The sequence below is a fragment of the Zosterops lateralis genome (genome assembly GCF_965231275.1).
Source record: "Zosterops lateralis genome assembly, chromosome: 19".
NCBI lineage: Eukaryota > Metazoa > Chordata > Aves > Passeriformes > Zosteropidae > Zosterops > Zosterops lateralis.
In genome coordinates, this window is record NC_139779.1 from 6,593,586 (window position 1) to 6,609,795 (window position 16,210).

A 16,210-nucleotide genomic window follows, 5' to 3' on the forward strand; every position below is an offset into this window, starting at 1 on the left:
GGACGAAGGGAACATATTTCCATAGGCATCCCTCCAACTTGTGTATAATTGCCTGCAAGTGGGAATTGGAAGAGGCCTGCGTTTGGAGGACTCTGAGCGGTGAAAAGAGGCTGCATCTGTACTGAATTCAAGGCAGTGAAATTCAGTGTAAATATGATTACTCGATTTTTAAAAATTTGGTATTGTTTACTATAAACATTATTTAACTATTGTGCACAGTATTTTGGAGATAGCTCATTAAACTCTGCTGCTTTTGCTGCAGCAACTTCCCCAGCAAAAGCTGAGAGGGGCCAAAGTGAAAACCTACCCTTTAAATGTTAGCAGTTTTTAAAAACAAACAAGTTTTAGCAATCTGGACTAATTAGGAACGCTACTGGCTCTGAGTGTAGGAGCAGAATAGTATTAAATCTGGTAGCTTAACTGTACCTGTTCAATATTCATTAGCACAAATTTCTTGGAGAAAAGTCTGCTGCATTAATTAGGACTTCCAATCTCAAGCACAGCTGATAATGTGTTTATTCAAATCCTTATAATTCTTATGTGCTATTCCAGCCTTGTCTCTTTTTATTGCTGTCTTCAGGCCAAAATCTACTTCAGGGGTTCAAATGTGGAGAAGGTTCCTCCTCAAATGAGACAGGAACTGAACAGATTTTATTTCAGTGAGACTCAGTGATTTAATCATAACAATGAAATAAATAATAGAATTTTTGAATAGTTTGGGTTGGAAGGGACCCAAAAGCTCACCTTGTTCCATTCTATGCCACGGGCAGGGACACCTTCCCAGGTGTCCAGCAGCCCAGGCTGCTCCAAGCCCCAGTGTCCAACCTGGCCTTGGACACTTCCAGGGATCCAGGGGCAGCCACAGCTTCTCTGAACAACCTGTGCCAGGGCCTCCCTACCCTCACAGGGAGCAATTCCTTCCCAATATCTTATCTAGCCCTGCCCTCTGGCTGTCTAAAGCCATTCCCCCTTGTCTTGGCACTTGATGCCCGTGTTACAAGTCCCCTCTCTGTGGCCACATCTGACTTCAGGGTTATTGGTTCTCTGTCCTTCAGGACTCCATGAAGCCTCCTAGAAACACAGCACAAACACTGTGCTTATTTTCAGAGCTCAGTGACTCAAAGTCTAAAAGAAAATCCTCTTTATCTTCTGATGCAGGAAAATGACACAACGAAAACAGGGCAATTCTGATGGCATCCAGTGAAGGACATTTCCAAGTACCCCCCACCCAGTGCCAACACCCACCACACACCCAACACGTGTCTGTGAGTGTGCACATGTGAGTCAGACACAGCAGCCTGGCCTGCTGCAGTGGGGTTTATAAATATTCATCTGTGGCCATCTCTACATCCACGCCCACCCCAAAAGCCAGACTTTCTGTATAACAGCACTGCTTACATCAATATGTGAGCATTGCCGCTCCTCAGGGATGACTTAAAATTAGTCTGGAGCATTAGCACCATGTTAGTGAGAACCTCCCTGCTGTCAAAGCCACTTATTTTGCACAATCACCCCACACACTCTGCTGAGAGAAGCCAAAGCCAACACATCCCTGGGGAGCAGGGCCCCCAGGAGGCCACGCACCTGTAATTGTGGAACCAGTTGATCACGGTGCTGGTTTTCAAGTTGAGCTGCGTGGCCAGTTCTTCAATGGTTTTTGGTGATGGGTATGGCTTTTGCTGGTAGGCTCGTTTGAGAGCTTCTTTCTCCTCTGGTGCCAGCACCACCCGGGGCTTCTTGAGCTGGTGCTGGGGCTGGGGGCTGGCGCCCTGGCTGTAGTCGATGCCGGCGGACGAGGACTCGCAGGACTGGCTGTCGCTGACGGAGCTGTGCCGCCGCTTCATGTAGGCTGCAAGGGAAGCACAGAGGGTCAGCCACAGCTGGGTACAAGTGCAGCCACAGCTGGATACAAGTGCAGGGTGGATGGATGCACCAGCTGAGGGATCAACACGGGGACAAGCAGGGGGGAGATGTAAGGATGGGCTGCTGGGAGGGATGGGGCATCACTGAACACCAAATGCGAGGATGCAAGAGGCAAAAAGAGGAGAGAAGAGGGTAAATCAGCTGGAAACCCGCCAGAGTTTCCTGCCTTTACAATGAACGTGGGACAGGAATGACAGGGTTCAGTTTCTCTGAGTTTACCCTCAGAAAAGAGGGTAAATCAGCTGGAAACCTGCCAGAGTTTTCTGCCTTTACAATGAACGTGGGACAGGAATGACAGGGTTCAGTTCACACGACTCATTTCAGGTTCGCTCCTTCAAGAGGAGTGAACTCCCACATAAGGCCCTGACTGGGACAATTGTGTTCCATTTTGACTGAAAGGGGTTTGGTGGTTAAAACACTTCAGGTGTACACGGAGGTGTCTCTGACATAAAGGCAAACACGACTGTGGAAGTGGAGCTGCAGCATTCCCAGCCCTCCCAAACCATCTCCAACACACGATGGCGCCTGGAGCCCAGAGATGCCAGGGATGGGCTGAACAACCCATCAGGCGTTTGTTCCCTTTCCCTACAAGCTCTCTGCTGTGGCAGTGACAGGTTATGAAAGAAAACCAGTCCCCAGCACCCTCCTCCCCTACACAAAGCTCCTTCCAAAACACAGACACTTTAAAGAAAGCTCTCCCTGCACTGATGGACTCGGTGAGGCTGATGGCAGGAGCCTGTGATCCTGCCACTGCCTTTCCTCCCTGACTGGGAGTGAATTATCCTGGCAAATTCTGCAAGGAAGGAGTCCCAACAAAGGCTGTCACTGGCTTGATTGATTTACACTGGGCATGGAGAGGTGGGATTTACTGCACCTGGCAGTATCATGCACAAGCATTGCTAATGAGGGGGCTGAAAACAGAAAATATAGATGAATCTTGTCTATAAAATATTTAATGGCCTGTTAAATACCATCTAGATATTTAAGAGTTTATGTATTCCAGAGCTACAATTCGATAACCTCGGGTATTAAGTTCCAGATTACACCAGCCTGACATCAATCCAGGGGACATTAAATCTCCAGGAGCCAGGAGCTCTGGTTGGAGCTAGGGACACTGAGGGGCCAGTCACACTGGTCAGCAACCAAATTCTTCAAAAATTCAATTTTTCTCTCCCCACAGCTCAGCTGAGGCTGCACAATGAATAAAAATTCAGTGCAATCAAATAAACTGCAGTGTTCAAACCTCAGTCAATGTCTCCTGGCAGGGCTCCCTCCAGGACTGGCTGGGTTTTCTGGCTCCAGTGGGTTCCAGCACCCTGCCCTCTCCATGGTGCCTCCAGTGGGACCTTTGGCACTGTGGCTTTACTATTATGGAAGTGAATTCTGAACACTCTCTGTAACCTTTGGGGGTATCTGCATGGCCCACATTTTGTTTTTCCTGAATATGACAGATTACCTGTGGATTGCCTACTGTGTAAGATCACTGATATGGAACACAACGTGAGTTGCTCGTGATCCATCACTCTGACGTGATACAGTCCTGCACACATTTGAAATAACCATGAAAAACAAAGTGTGGTTTTTTTTTTTGTTTTTTTTTTTTTTTTTTTAAAATAAATCTCCCCTAAAAATCCACCTATTTAAGTTGCTCCAGCCAGATGTAAAACTGAAAAAAATCTGCATTATTTCAAGGTGACCCATTGGCCTTATTTTTGCAGCCTTCCAGGAACTCTTACAACCTTCAACCATGGACTTAATCATTGCAGCAAGATAATTTCATATTTCTATAAGGTATTTAATCTCAAAACTCCTTCCTGGATGTTATTTCCAACTTGCATTGACATGCAAACTACAGCCAAGGCTCCCTTGTTTCCTTGCACAGCAGAACCAAGAGGCTGGAGGACAACATCCATCTCCTCAGCAAAGGGCAGCAGCTTCAAGGAGGCCACAAAACGAAACAGAACCTGGCATGGGAGATGTGAAAGGTGCTCAGACCACCTCTAATTAGAGTTTCAGGGACCAGGATGGACTGGATTTCCCTTTGTCTGCCCTCCAAAGGATGCGATTTCTGGCAGGGCAGAGCTCCTGTCTTAAACAGCAAAGGACAATCCGGAGCTGTGAGAGCTTGGGAAAAATGTTATTCCTTCCTCTGCTCCTATAACCTCACGCTGGTATCACAAAAGGTGCACTGGCTGAGCTGGGTTGCTCTCATGTGAATGGAACAAATTATATAAAAGTATATATTTCATTAAAATACAAATAAAGAGGAGGATGTCCCACTGTTCTGTCAGAGGAATTGTTTTCTGGAGGATAATCTATTATCAGAACAAATTTCCACTGGGCCAAAGGCAGAATTAGGACTCAGACTTCAGGCTTTAATGCTGGTCTCTGAGAAATTAGATGACATTTTTACAAGCTTTTCCATTTTAATTTTTATTTTTAAACATCTGTGCTGCGTGTAGACAATGCAAGGAGATCATTCAGCGCATTTGCAATGACAGCAAGGCTCAAACTGGAATCCAAGTCGCAAACACTTAATTTTTGGAGAAGTTTGATTTTTGTGACAAATGAAAAAAAAGAAACCCAGCTGTAATTTGGGCAAAGGTCTGGCTGTGGGTCTGAGGCTGACTGAGTTACACTTTTTCCCCACAGCACCCACGTGTCCCTCTGGGAAGAGTCCCCAGCATGTGCCCAGCAATGGATGCCACAGACATCATTGCACAGCTGCCCCAAGAGATAGAACAGAACCCCTTTTAATATAATTTTTATCTCATGTGGTATTGAACAAGATTATTAAAAAGTGAAATAATGGGGAAATAAAGGGAATTCAATTTTCTTCTGACAGCAGTGCTGTTCTGTGAGGAGTGTGATGCTCCAGCAGCCCAACACCCTGGAGGTTATAAGAGGAATGAACTCTTCCAAGGCAGGAAAGGTGCGCAGAATGTCTCAGCCTGGTGAGCATGAACCCCCAGCTCCCTCCAAAGAGGTTGGTTAAATGTACATTAAAAATTTTCAGAATCTCTTCAAAGGGATATTTATAGCACAAACTTCAGACTGGCGGAACAGAAGAAAAAAAAGGAGATATGCAGCTCACCTTTATCATAATTATTAATTTACTCCCTTAATAAAATGTGGCAGAGAAATAATTGATAATAATGTTTCACTGGAAGCAGACCCAGTCGCATTGTTCTTTAACTGACATTAGCTGAAGGGAAAGTTAAATTCTTAATGTGGCTCTGGAGCGATTTAAAAGGTTAAATCACAGGATCCTTACCTGCATGAAAGGATTTTGCAGAAAATACAGAGCTGAATTCACTTTAGACTGCTCTGCTCTGCTCTGAGGAGAGCACTTGCACAGTTCAGAGCTCAGTGCAGAGTCTCAATGATTTATGGCCTTATCTCTATTCAGATGCCATCTACAGACCATATGTATCGCTCACTGTTTGATAAGAATCCAGTTTAGAAAATAGTTCTGAAAGGATATTGTCAGTACTACTTTTAAATTATTTTTATTTTACTTTGCTGCATTATGGGCAATATTCTCTGTGAGGCTATAAAAACCCAGCTCGTTGACAATTTTATTCCTGCCATGTTTCTAATACAGCAAAAACCCTCATGATTCCCTTTGGTTTACAGTTGTAAGTGGGAAACCCAAGTGGATTTTACTCCCCATGGAAGATCATACACGATTTGTGCTAAGATACTGCACTGCTTTATATTATACTGGTTTCTGTGACAAGGGTTTGAATTTCTTCTTAAAAGCCTGCAAGACTATAATTTTCCCAGAAGCTCCCTCACTGCAATTTTAAATATAATCACCAAGTTCTTGATCAAATGTGTAAATGCTTTCAGAACATCAGTCAACAGCACAGCTTTCAGTGTACACGATTAATGATGTCTGTGCTAATATCATTAAGGGGTAGCTCCAGAGATGTATATATCATTAATTAGTTAACTGCTGATAATGGCAGCCCACGAGCCTCTCTTGTAAAATCACACAAACATACTGAAAACAGGGCTCTGAATAACCACTGGGTTTTAGTGATGAATTTTAAATGGAGAGAGCTGGGTAGATTTCCAGGATCTACTCCCTGCTAAAAAACCCAGTAACAACTCAGACCATTCACAGGTCCATCCCCATGACCCTGTTTTATGTGAACATAACACACAAATTTTATTGTATTAACACAATCACCTTCCCCCTCCCTATAAAGGCTACAAATATCATTATTCTGCAATACCCTGTAATAAAGGATGCATTTTTCTCTCCTCTCAGCAACCATCAGTGCAGGACTGGCAAGGAGCTTTCCCAGGAATCAATGCACAGTTCTTCCAGCCCAACATCTGTGACCAGTTGCAGAACTATTAACTAATAACCCAAAGCCAGCTCCCAAACTCACATTTCTCATTTGGTAAGGCAAGTTATCAGTGATACATCAGGGCCTCAGTAATTAATCTATAGGAGAAAACAGCAATGATTCCCCAGCAGCTGGTGAATATTTAGGGTTTGAGGTTGGCTTTTTGTTGTGTGCTTGTTTTCTTTTTACTTTGGGACCTATCTGCTTGAGCAAGCATCAAATAAAAGCTACAAAAAAAGCTGTCATGAAGTCCTTTTGCATAACCCTCCTAAGAGTGGATCAATGCTGCCTCTCCACTATTTATGGAGGGTTATAAAAGCCAGGCTGATGTTGGGAAGAGCAGAAGGGGTGAGTCAGCACTCTGCTGCCCGTTACCTTTTTTCTCCATGCGCTTCATATCCATCAGCTTCTCCACGTTGTTGGGGTCGTTGAGCCACAGCTGCATGCGGACAAAGGGCTCCCTCCCCTTCAGGCTCAGCTTGTGCCAGGGCTTGGGGCGAGCCAGCAGGTCTGAGACAGAGCCTTGTGTCAGCCCCAGGATTGTCTCCCCGAACAAACGCTGACCTAATGCAAAATTGAGAAGTGCATGAATTCACTCAGCTGAGGCACGGGAAAGAACACGAGATCATTCCTCAATTATTCTTACTTCAGGACTGCTCCACAACCCAGAAGAGATATTTAGGAGAATAAATGCTCTGCCCCCCACTATAAGGGTAAATATTGAGCTTTGGTTTAATCCTCAGGATCTGCCTGGGATAAAGGGAGGAGTTTGACACATTTGGGGAGCGGGACCTTACAGTGAAACGGTGTGCAAAAAATAAAATTAGGAGAGGAAAAATAAACTGAACTTCTAGCTAAGTAGGCAACTAGTGAGAGCAGTGAGGCTGCTGAGCTCTTGTGCAGGAGGGCAGTGCCACAGCTTTGTTCCAACAGGGCAATCCAAACATTTCCAGAAATCAGTGAACCAAGAGGAATGCAATCTCCCCCTTCAGCAATGGCCATATAAATGTCCTCACAGAAACATGTATGGAATTTCTGTGCTGTACTATCTGTGGGCATCTAACTGTGCCTTACCCACTAGAGAATTAGAATTTGCAGTACAATTTTTGGTTTCCAATCTCTACAGTATTTCTAATTAAGATTACTTAATTTTAGTTCTCTTACAAAATGCTGTCATCTGGCTGAGTAAAATCTGCAAATGCTTTCCAGTGTTCATATGTGCATTGCTGACAATGATTTTATATGGGAAAGGTCTAACTTATCAAGGACTGGGGAAAATGCCTGTGCAGCTCAAACCCAACCACAGAGCTGGTTTTCTAACCCCCTTCACTTCAGTGTTCTTCCTGAGCTGCACTGCCTTGATACCAACTTCTGCTGCAGGAGAGAGCCTGGAGTCATCTGAGTCATCAAGATTTAAGATACAAGTGCTGCTGTCATGGGATCTCAAGGTAACCCAAAGATCTTTCCATCAACCCCAAATTTGGGCCTCAGAGTCTTGTGTCTGATCTGCAGCTTTTGAGTGCCCTCACTAACACACAACAGAACATTCACCCTTTGCATCCCAGCATTGTAGCCAGTGGTGACCAACAGATCCCTAAGGGACAATGGGCTGCTGACCCCACAGCTCTGCAGGACAAACCCACACCTGCAAAAGCACCACCAGCTCTTGCCTTCACAGCCTTTCCTAACCCTGACACAGCTCATGGCAAATATCTGCCCTACAGACCCATCCCCTCCAAGATTCCCCTTCTCCTTCTCTTTAAAAACATCCCAAGACTTTTGCCCTGGTGGCTTTTAGAACATCCCATTCAGATACGTGGGGCAGGTGAGTTTGCAAAGCTTTCAGAGGAAGCAGCTGAGATAATGAGAGGCAGAGAGGGGAAGAGAGAACAGGGCTTAACATGATGCTCTGCTAATAAGCTGTAAAACTAACCCTAAAAACAGTTCTTTACAGACTGAAGAGGAACCTACATTCAGAATTCACTCAAGTTCCTGAGTAATAAGTGATTTTCCCCTACCCTCAATATCAGGAAAATCAGACAAAGGAGGTAATTCAGGGGAAATTTTATCAATTTTATCTTCATGTTTTTATCACATGTAGTGCTGGGGTAACCTGCTCCCTGTTTGTATTTAAAAACATCAGCAAGGCCTCATCCATTTCCCTGTAAACCTGCCAGCTACTAGCAAGATAACACAGTTAGTTTAAAAATCTGTTATTGTGTTGCCACGTGAACAGGAATAGGGGCACAGATTTGCAAAAGGGTTGGGAATGAGCAGTGCTGGCAGTGCTGCTGAAGGAAATGAACCTCAAACTACAGCCTAAAAATTAAAAATGCAAATGTGGAAGGAGGTAACATCATGTTCTCTAGGTGTTAAGAACAAAGCTAAAGATGTTTGTGTTGTTTATTTTATGTCAGGATATGGCAGGACAGCAGAAAACACCTGAAAGGCTCCCAAGCTAAAGGGGAAGGTGTCAGAAATCATCCTTAGGAGGTAGCAGGTGTATCACGCTCTGTCTTCATCAGAGCACTATCAGTAACAGGAATATTTTTAAGCACAGGTTTCCTAAAACTCCTCCCCATCCGTTGTGCCTGTTCCCACTGATGTAGATCCTAATGGACAAAACTGTGTGGGTTTCATGGATGGTCTTGACCCTTCCTACCAAATGCCCAATATCCCCTATCCTCAAACAGCTGAGTGTATCTGCTTCCCTCTGTGTAGCCCAGCAGGGAACCACTGGGGATACTCTGATTTTGGGGCTCAGAACATCAGCAGCATCTCAGTGTGAACACTGCCAGCATCGTGTGCTGAAGCCACTGAACCTTCAGAGAATGGCTTGGGTTGGAAGGGACCTTGAAGATCCCCCAGTTCCAACTCCTGGTGAAAGGAACACCTTCCACCCTCCCAGGTTGCTCCAAGCCCTGTCCAACCTGGCCTTGGACATTTCCAGGGATGGAGCAGCCACAGCTTCTCTGGGCAACCTGTGCTGGGACTTCCCCACCCTCACAGGGAAAAATTCCTTCCAAAAATCCCATCTGAACCTGCTCTGTTTTACTTTGAAGCCATTCCCCAGACTCACTCTGAATTGTTTTGTACAACTGTGGTCTTTACTGGCTGGTGACACTGGGACACCTCAGCCACCACCAGTTGCCTATGACAGGTTCATAAGGCCCAGTGGCCTAAACCAGAGAAACCCTGTGCACCAGAAAACCTGGTGCATTAGCACACTGAGGGCACAAAAGGAGATATTGAAACTGGTTCCACACCTAATGCAGAGTTTGGGGCACATTTTCTGGCTCTTCTGCTGCTTTTTAGGCTTGTCAGCCACACTGTAGGAAAACAAAAATCATGGGAAATAAAAAAGACTAAGTAAAAATGGCATCAAAGCAAATGTAAACAAAAATACTTTTTTTTTTTTTTTTTTTTTTTTTTTTTTTTAAAAACCTCTCTGGAGCACCAGAGCAGGTAGAGAACTCAACAGTATATTGCCCAAAAACCAGGGGCCTGGATCTGCAAACCCATACCAGGATTTGGGACTTTCTGTTATCTCCACTGAACAAGCAACCACCATCTGCCCAAGCCAAATGCATGGGCAAGGAATTCTGCTGGGCTCAGTGGAACACAATCTCATTCAGGGTATGTCAGTGAGCAGGGCCATTTTCTTTTTTTCCCCCAAAATTATGTTAAATGAGAACTTGGGACCTCCCCCATCCCAGTATTTTTCTCCCTTAATTTTTTTTAAAGACAATGAGATGTTATTCTGTGTCTAAATGAAAAAAGGCTTCCTCACATTCTAAAACAGAGGCGTTTTTACTTTTACAGTCATCATTTTCAGATGATAAGAATAAAATCCTTCTCACATAAGTAACATCATCAGTCTAAATCTAAACTTTTGGTCCTGTTCGTAGTGAAGGAAGAGAAACTGGTACTTGTGGAGAGCACCAGACATTCCCCTGAACATCTAATGCAGGTGGGATGAATCCCTTGCTAAGACCCAGAAGCAGGAGCAGCTAACACTGGGCCAGCCTTACTGCCCTCCTGCCAGAGCCCTCAAAGGATCCCAGAAACATTTCCCAAAGCCTTGTGAAGGAAGCAAGGGTTAAAGACATGAAGAACCAGTGATTTAGAGGCATAGTGACAGCATTAATGTGGATTTCCCACACTCCCATCAGGTTATTCCCAGTGACTATTCCAAACAGTCCTGACACTGAATTCAACAGCCAAAAACCCATCTGTAGGCAAAGGCAGCCTCAGCTTTGCACATCTCTAAGCAGAATTAACTGAGTGGCCCTGTACACTTATCTCAGGCTCATCTAAACCTCAGCTGAGTCTGGATTTTTCCTCCCAGCCCTGCAGGGACACTGTGCTCCTGCTTGTGGTGCACCTGCCTCTCCAACCACACTGGGCTCCTCTCCTTCACCCAAAATGGGGCTGGAATTTGCAAGTGTGGGGGAAACAGCCTTTCCCAAAGGGAGATCTGACTGGTTCTGGGGCTCCTGACAGCCTGCTGGACTCTGTTTTGGGAGGTGGGACCAGTATCTGGCTGCTGTGCCAGGAGCAGAGCTTAGGAAGAAACAACGGTGTGATGACATTTGAAGTGGAGTGTGACAATCTGAAAGGAGCTTTCTAACCCGTTTAGAAAAATTAGGTATCTTTTCTTTTTTAGCAAATTAAAGCTTAGGCCAGAGTCAAAGCCAGGCATTCTCATCTACAGTAGCCATCAACAAAAGCAGGAACACTTACACACGATATTGGTCAAGGAAATGAAAATAAAGCAATTTACCAAGATTGTTGTCTGTGAGCACTTCCTTGACCCTCTTGGTGATGCCATAGGTGTCCAGCTCAGGGGACATGGCCACCAGCTCCTGGATGCTGAGTGCTGAGTGGCCTGAGAGTGGCAGAGGGGTCGTGGATTGGGATTCAGATGCAGGTGGCTCGCTGGAATCCTGGGATTTGCTGTCCTTACTCGTCTCTATGGCGGGACAGGGCTGCTGTACCAACTCAGTCAGGCTTTTCACTGATTCACTGGAACTCATGGGAGATTCAGGAGCAGGACTGCAACTGGCAGAAGTCTTTGGAGTACTTTCTGCAATTAAAAAAAAAAAGAGAAAAAAGTCCCCACTTTAGCATAATTGTAATGTTTTGATTGCAGGATATTTAACTTTCCTCCTCATTTATATTCTACCTACTTCAAGAAATGCCTAAGTATGCAAAATGTTACTTGCTAAAAAGCTTCTTTTTAAAAACAAGAATTATTTTCTAATTTTATCTTGAGTCGTCTCTGATTTCTTATACAGACAAGATGTACAAATACAAATAAAAATCAGGAAAAACTGAAGTGCAATAGTCCGTAAGTTTGCATGCAATTTCCTTGGGCAGGCAATCTCAGTTTTGCCTGCCACAATATTTTTATATAAGGATGGTTTTAAAGCTCCCATTCTAGACTGGTTTAAACCCCCTTCTGTGACTTGTAAAGAAACTCACTCAGCCACTATTTTGTTCTGTCCATGAGGGATTTTCTACAACTGATACAATGCTCTATCTTGAGAGTGTTATTGATTTCATTTTGTTTCTTATCACACACATCACTTTTTTGCAATTCTCTTTGTCCAGAAATAACAAGATTAAAATACAGTTTGTAATTATGTTGTATTAATTAAAGTGTTTGAGAATCCAACATAAAGATAGTGAGTGGATCAGGAGACACCCAAATCTGTTATTGTGACACTTGGTTTCAAAGAAAGCTTTCCCAGTCTGTTAATTTGCCAACAACAATAGGTTCTGTACAAAATGTTGTTTTCCCCCAATAAATTTCTCTCTCACAGAACGTACTGACTGAGCTTATTCAGAGATTCCAGACATCTGAGGGTACAGGCTGAACCTTCTTTAAAGAAACAACACACAGGCAACGTGGTTTACAAGAATAATTCAGGAGATAAGGAGCACAGGAGATTTCTCCATCCAGTTTTTCCCATTTCTGTGGGGCTGCTTCCTCCTCCTTGCTGTCTCCCACCCATTTCTTGGCAGGGTTAATGATTCCAGCCTCATACACCCCTGGGTTTGGCTCCAAGCTGTCTGGAGGAAGCTGAAAGAGCTCTCGGCTGCACAAGGAGGAGGCCAGACCCCATCCAAACCCAGTCCCTCCAACAGAACCTGGAGTTTTCTGAGCCCTGTGCTGCCACCACAGAGGATCCTCAGGTCCCATCAGGCAATGGCTGCCAGAAAAACCTCAATGGTTTTTGAGTTTGTTATCCAGAATATTGTCAGATCATTGCAGAGCACAAAGCCTGTGCAGCAGGAGAACATATCCCAAATGCTGAAGGAAAATATTGTTCCAGGAAAAGTCAGGCCTAAATGGAGCAGAGTGCAGAGGACAACGGTGTCTGTTGTGGTCCTGGGAGCTTTCCCATGCTGCATTCAAGAGCTTCCCTGACACTCACTCGAAGTTGTTCTCTCAAACCTAAAAATCTGACTTTTTCCTTAGTGCTTTATGTGAGATGCAAAAGAGGCAGACAGAAAGGGAAGGGAGGTGCATGTAAATCTTCAAGGTAAAGGGGGATCCTACAAATCCTATTTCTTCTCTCTGCTCACCCTGGGTCATCATACAACCGAACAGAATCCCTGGGAAATGTTATTTCTGTATCAGGAGCAGCAAAGGAATGGTACTGTAAATTTGCCCTGATTCACCCATGCGAGGGACCAATTTGGCAGATCATCCATCTTGTTCACTGTACACTGTCAGGGATGGCATGAATTCCCTACATGATAAACAGATTTCTTCTCAGGTCTGTGTCCTTTAACCCACAGCAAGGTCAAAATTATGGCTGCCTGGCTAATAAACTGCACGGCACTCGTTCAACTTCCCTCTAATTTTGTCCCTTGTGCCAGCTTATACAAATCTTACTGAATAACTAGAGCAGCTGCAAATTTCCTATACAATTCCTCATCCGTGCACGGTGAGCCACATGCACACAGGGAGCACAGGGGGGAAAAAAAGGACAAAATAATAATAATGAAAAAACCACCAAAAACCAAACCAAAAACCAAACCAAACCCAACCACACAGGACTGAACAAAAGCATTTTTCCTAATGCCTCCTTCTCTCTCTGCTTTCCCTGCCCAGCCTAATTACGAGCACAACAAAGGTAATCTGTGTTATCATCTATCACTGAGATGCTCTCTGGTGCTCCCATATTAGCTTATTTATTTTTTATATCACTTACCAAGAGCTTACTTGAATTTCATTTTTTAAGACCAATCTGCTGCTCATTTACTCCAAAAGGTGGGATTATCTGAATCTAATTTTGGAAGGCAGTACAGATGACAAACTGCTTTTTTTCCCCACCAAAAGGCAAGTGTACAGTGATTTCAGGCGAGGCATTATGTACACGTACTACAAATAACTCAAAATATGTTCCCCATTCATTTTTAGCATTTTTCCCTTCTGGAAAAGCATTTTCAAGATCACATAAATATTTGAGGGAAAGATCCATTATTTGGGAAAGTAAATTCAATAATCAAATAATGCAATCATTTCCCGTTAATCTACTTAAAAAATTAAATAGACATTTAGAGTACAAGTGACTGCTGACAGAACAAAGGGGAAAATTGACTGTATTCAGTATTCCAGATTTAACTGTCAATCCACAGCCATTTCACATGTTTTATGAAATAATTTGGCTGTATTCATTTCTCTCAAGTTCCTCACAAGACAAAGACACAAATTCAGGATATCTGAAAAATATACATTAAGATTTCCGAAGCAGCAATTGAACGTTTCCAATGAAAACAATACATTGAAAGCTTATTTCTTTAAAACCTGCCCTGCTTTTTTAACCCCACACTGCTCTGAAGAATAACACTAACTTAAGAGCAATCCCATTTCTTAAAAGCAATATTCACTGGATGTTTTCACATTTGTGTTTAAGGAGGAAAGGACCATTTTGTCAATATAAAAATAAAACTGCATTACAGAACAACCTGCAAACTCCACGGCCACCATTTATTGATGAAATTACTTCAATAAATTCCAGGTAAACTTTGCTATACCAAAGGGGTTTGCTTTCCAACAGCCTGCCAGCCATTTAAGATGTGAAGTCAAAGCTCCAAAGTTTCAAAAATGAGGTGCTGGAAGAGCTGGAGAGATCAAGAGCATCACCAGTGACAAGGTCATTGCAGAACCTGGGAAATTTTTAACTTTCAGGTAGCCAAAGACATCAGTAGTGCCCTGAGCTGTACAGAGGCTGGGGGAAACAGGGTGTCCCCAAAAATGACTTTATGGGAAGATGGTGACCATTAGAGCCCACGTGTGATGAAGACACAGCTTAAAATGCCAGTTTTAAATTATAAAAAAAACCATGTAACTTGTGCACAATTACAGGCTGGTGTTGACAAATACCATTAAACACCCAAAGACACCATAAATGCACTTAAATCATCCAAACTGTTGAAGATGTAAGTAAAACTGAGTCATGAAAGACCAAAGGTTCTACCAGCACTTTTTACATTATTAATTCAAAATACAGGGGTATAGGGAGGTTAAGCCCTTCCAAGTGATTTTAAGGAGCACATTCAAATAAGCAGCATAGAAAATAATAATCAAAAATACAAATCAGCCACTAGGAGTGATGTCTGCAGAAATGGGCCAGCAAACTGAAATGTTTGGCAAGTGGAACTGGGCCCCATTCATGGCCAAGACATGAAGAGAACCAAAGAGCAACGCTGGCTATTCCACAGCTGCTAACACAGCTCACAGAGAGTGATGCCTGTGCACTGAAGGGGAGCTTCCAGGCTTTGGAGGCAAATGTGTCTCCAGAAAGACAAATACACCTGATTCAGTCTGCCAGCACAGATATCCCTGCTTGGGGACACTCACTCCTGGAAGAGCACACAGGATTTAAGTCAGGAAATTCTTCCCTTCTGTTTTTTCCTACAATATTAGAGAGGAATGCACAGTCTAAAATAAAGATGTATTAATCAGTGGAAACAAAGTCAATGTTACGCAAATATCTCCTTTTTTCTTTTAAAATGCCATTTTCTCAATATAAAATTGCTGCTTGAATGACCATCTAACTGCAACAAAACTCCAAACCATCATCACAGCCCTTTCCCTCCCCATCCCTTAGTAGCTATTCTGTAAGAAATTAACTTTGTAAACAATTCAACAAATAGGTCTGGAGTCTGAGTATTTTACAAACCTGGTTGAGAACCATAACAAACTAACCCTGCCTTAATTACACAAACACAGGAAAAAATCTTTTGTGGTCTTGCATCCCTTGGCACAATGGATGAATCCAAATGCTGCTCTGGTCCCATCCATCCCTATACCTTCCCCATAGCATCTGCCATGGCAGTGTTTCAGAAAATGAGGAACATTTGGAAAATATCTGTAATCAAGAGTTCTGGTCTCAGTCCATTGATCGCAGGTGGTTTTCCTGAACTCCAGACTTTTTTATTCTTCTCCAAGACTTCCCACCCGATGCTGGGGGTCAGGTCCCCAGTATTGGATCCTGGGAGTTCAGTTGCTTGACTATCCCACTGATAATCTGCAAATCACTTCCCAGACACAGTCTCAGCCTGACTCCTCCCTCTGCAAGGTCTGCTGATGTTCCGCCATGTGGCAGAGTCCCTGCAGTGCGTAAGGAATCTCAAGCTGTGCAGGGCTCCTCTCCTGCAGCTCTCCTGAGCATCACCAGGTCTGCAGGAACTCAGGGACATTCAAAACTGCAGGGCACTGCTCCAGAGGGACCAATTCTGTGATGTCTAGGAACTCTTCCCAAGCCCACAGGGCGCATCCAACAGGCCCCTCTGTGCTGAAGCACAGCTCAGATCCACAGCACTCCTCAGCTGGAGGCTCCTTCTGAAGCTCAGGACATCTCAGATGCAAAGACCTGCAGGTGCCACCTGCTCCAAGCTCCCCAGAAGCTCTG

General features: G+C 43.9%; 1 protein-coding gene across 5 annotated transcripts in view; it reads right to left on the reverse strand.

Annotated features, from left to right (window-relative positions):
* Positions 1–16,210, reverse strand: part of CUX1 (cut like homeobox 1) — a 271,503-nt gene that overhangs the window by 36,173 nt on the left and 219,120 nt on the right. For 4 of the 5 annotated variants that reach the window (XM_083875167.1, XM_083875166.1, XM_083875165.1 and 1 more), the window contains 3 exons: positions 11,065–11,367; positions 6,657–6,845; positions 1,585–1,849 (listed from right to left, as the gene is read on the reverse strand). The exons of the other annotated variant lie outside the window; for it this stretch is intronic. In XM_083875167.1, the coding sequence (XP_083731293.1) occupies positions 1,585–1,849; positions 6,657–6,845; positions 11,065–11,367 (757 nt within the window). The remainder of the gene's footprint in view (positions 1–1,584; positions 1,850–6,656; positions 6,846–11,064; positions 11,368–16,210) is intronic. 5 annotated transcript variants of the gene reach the window in all.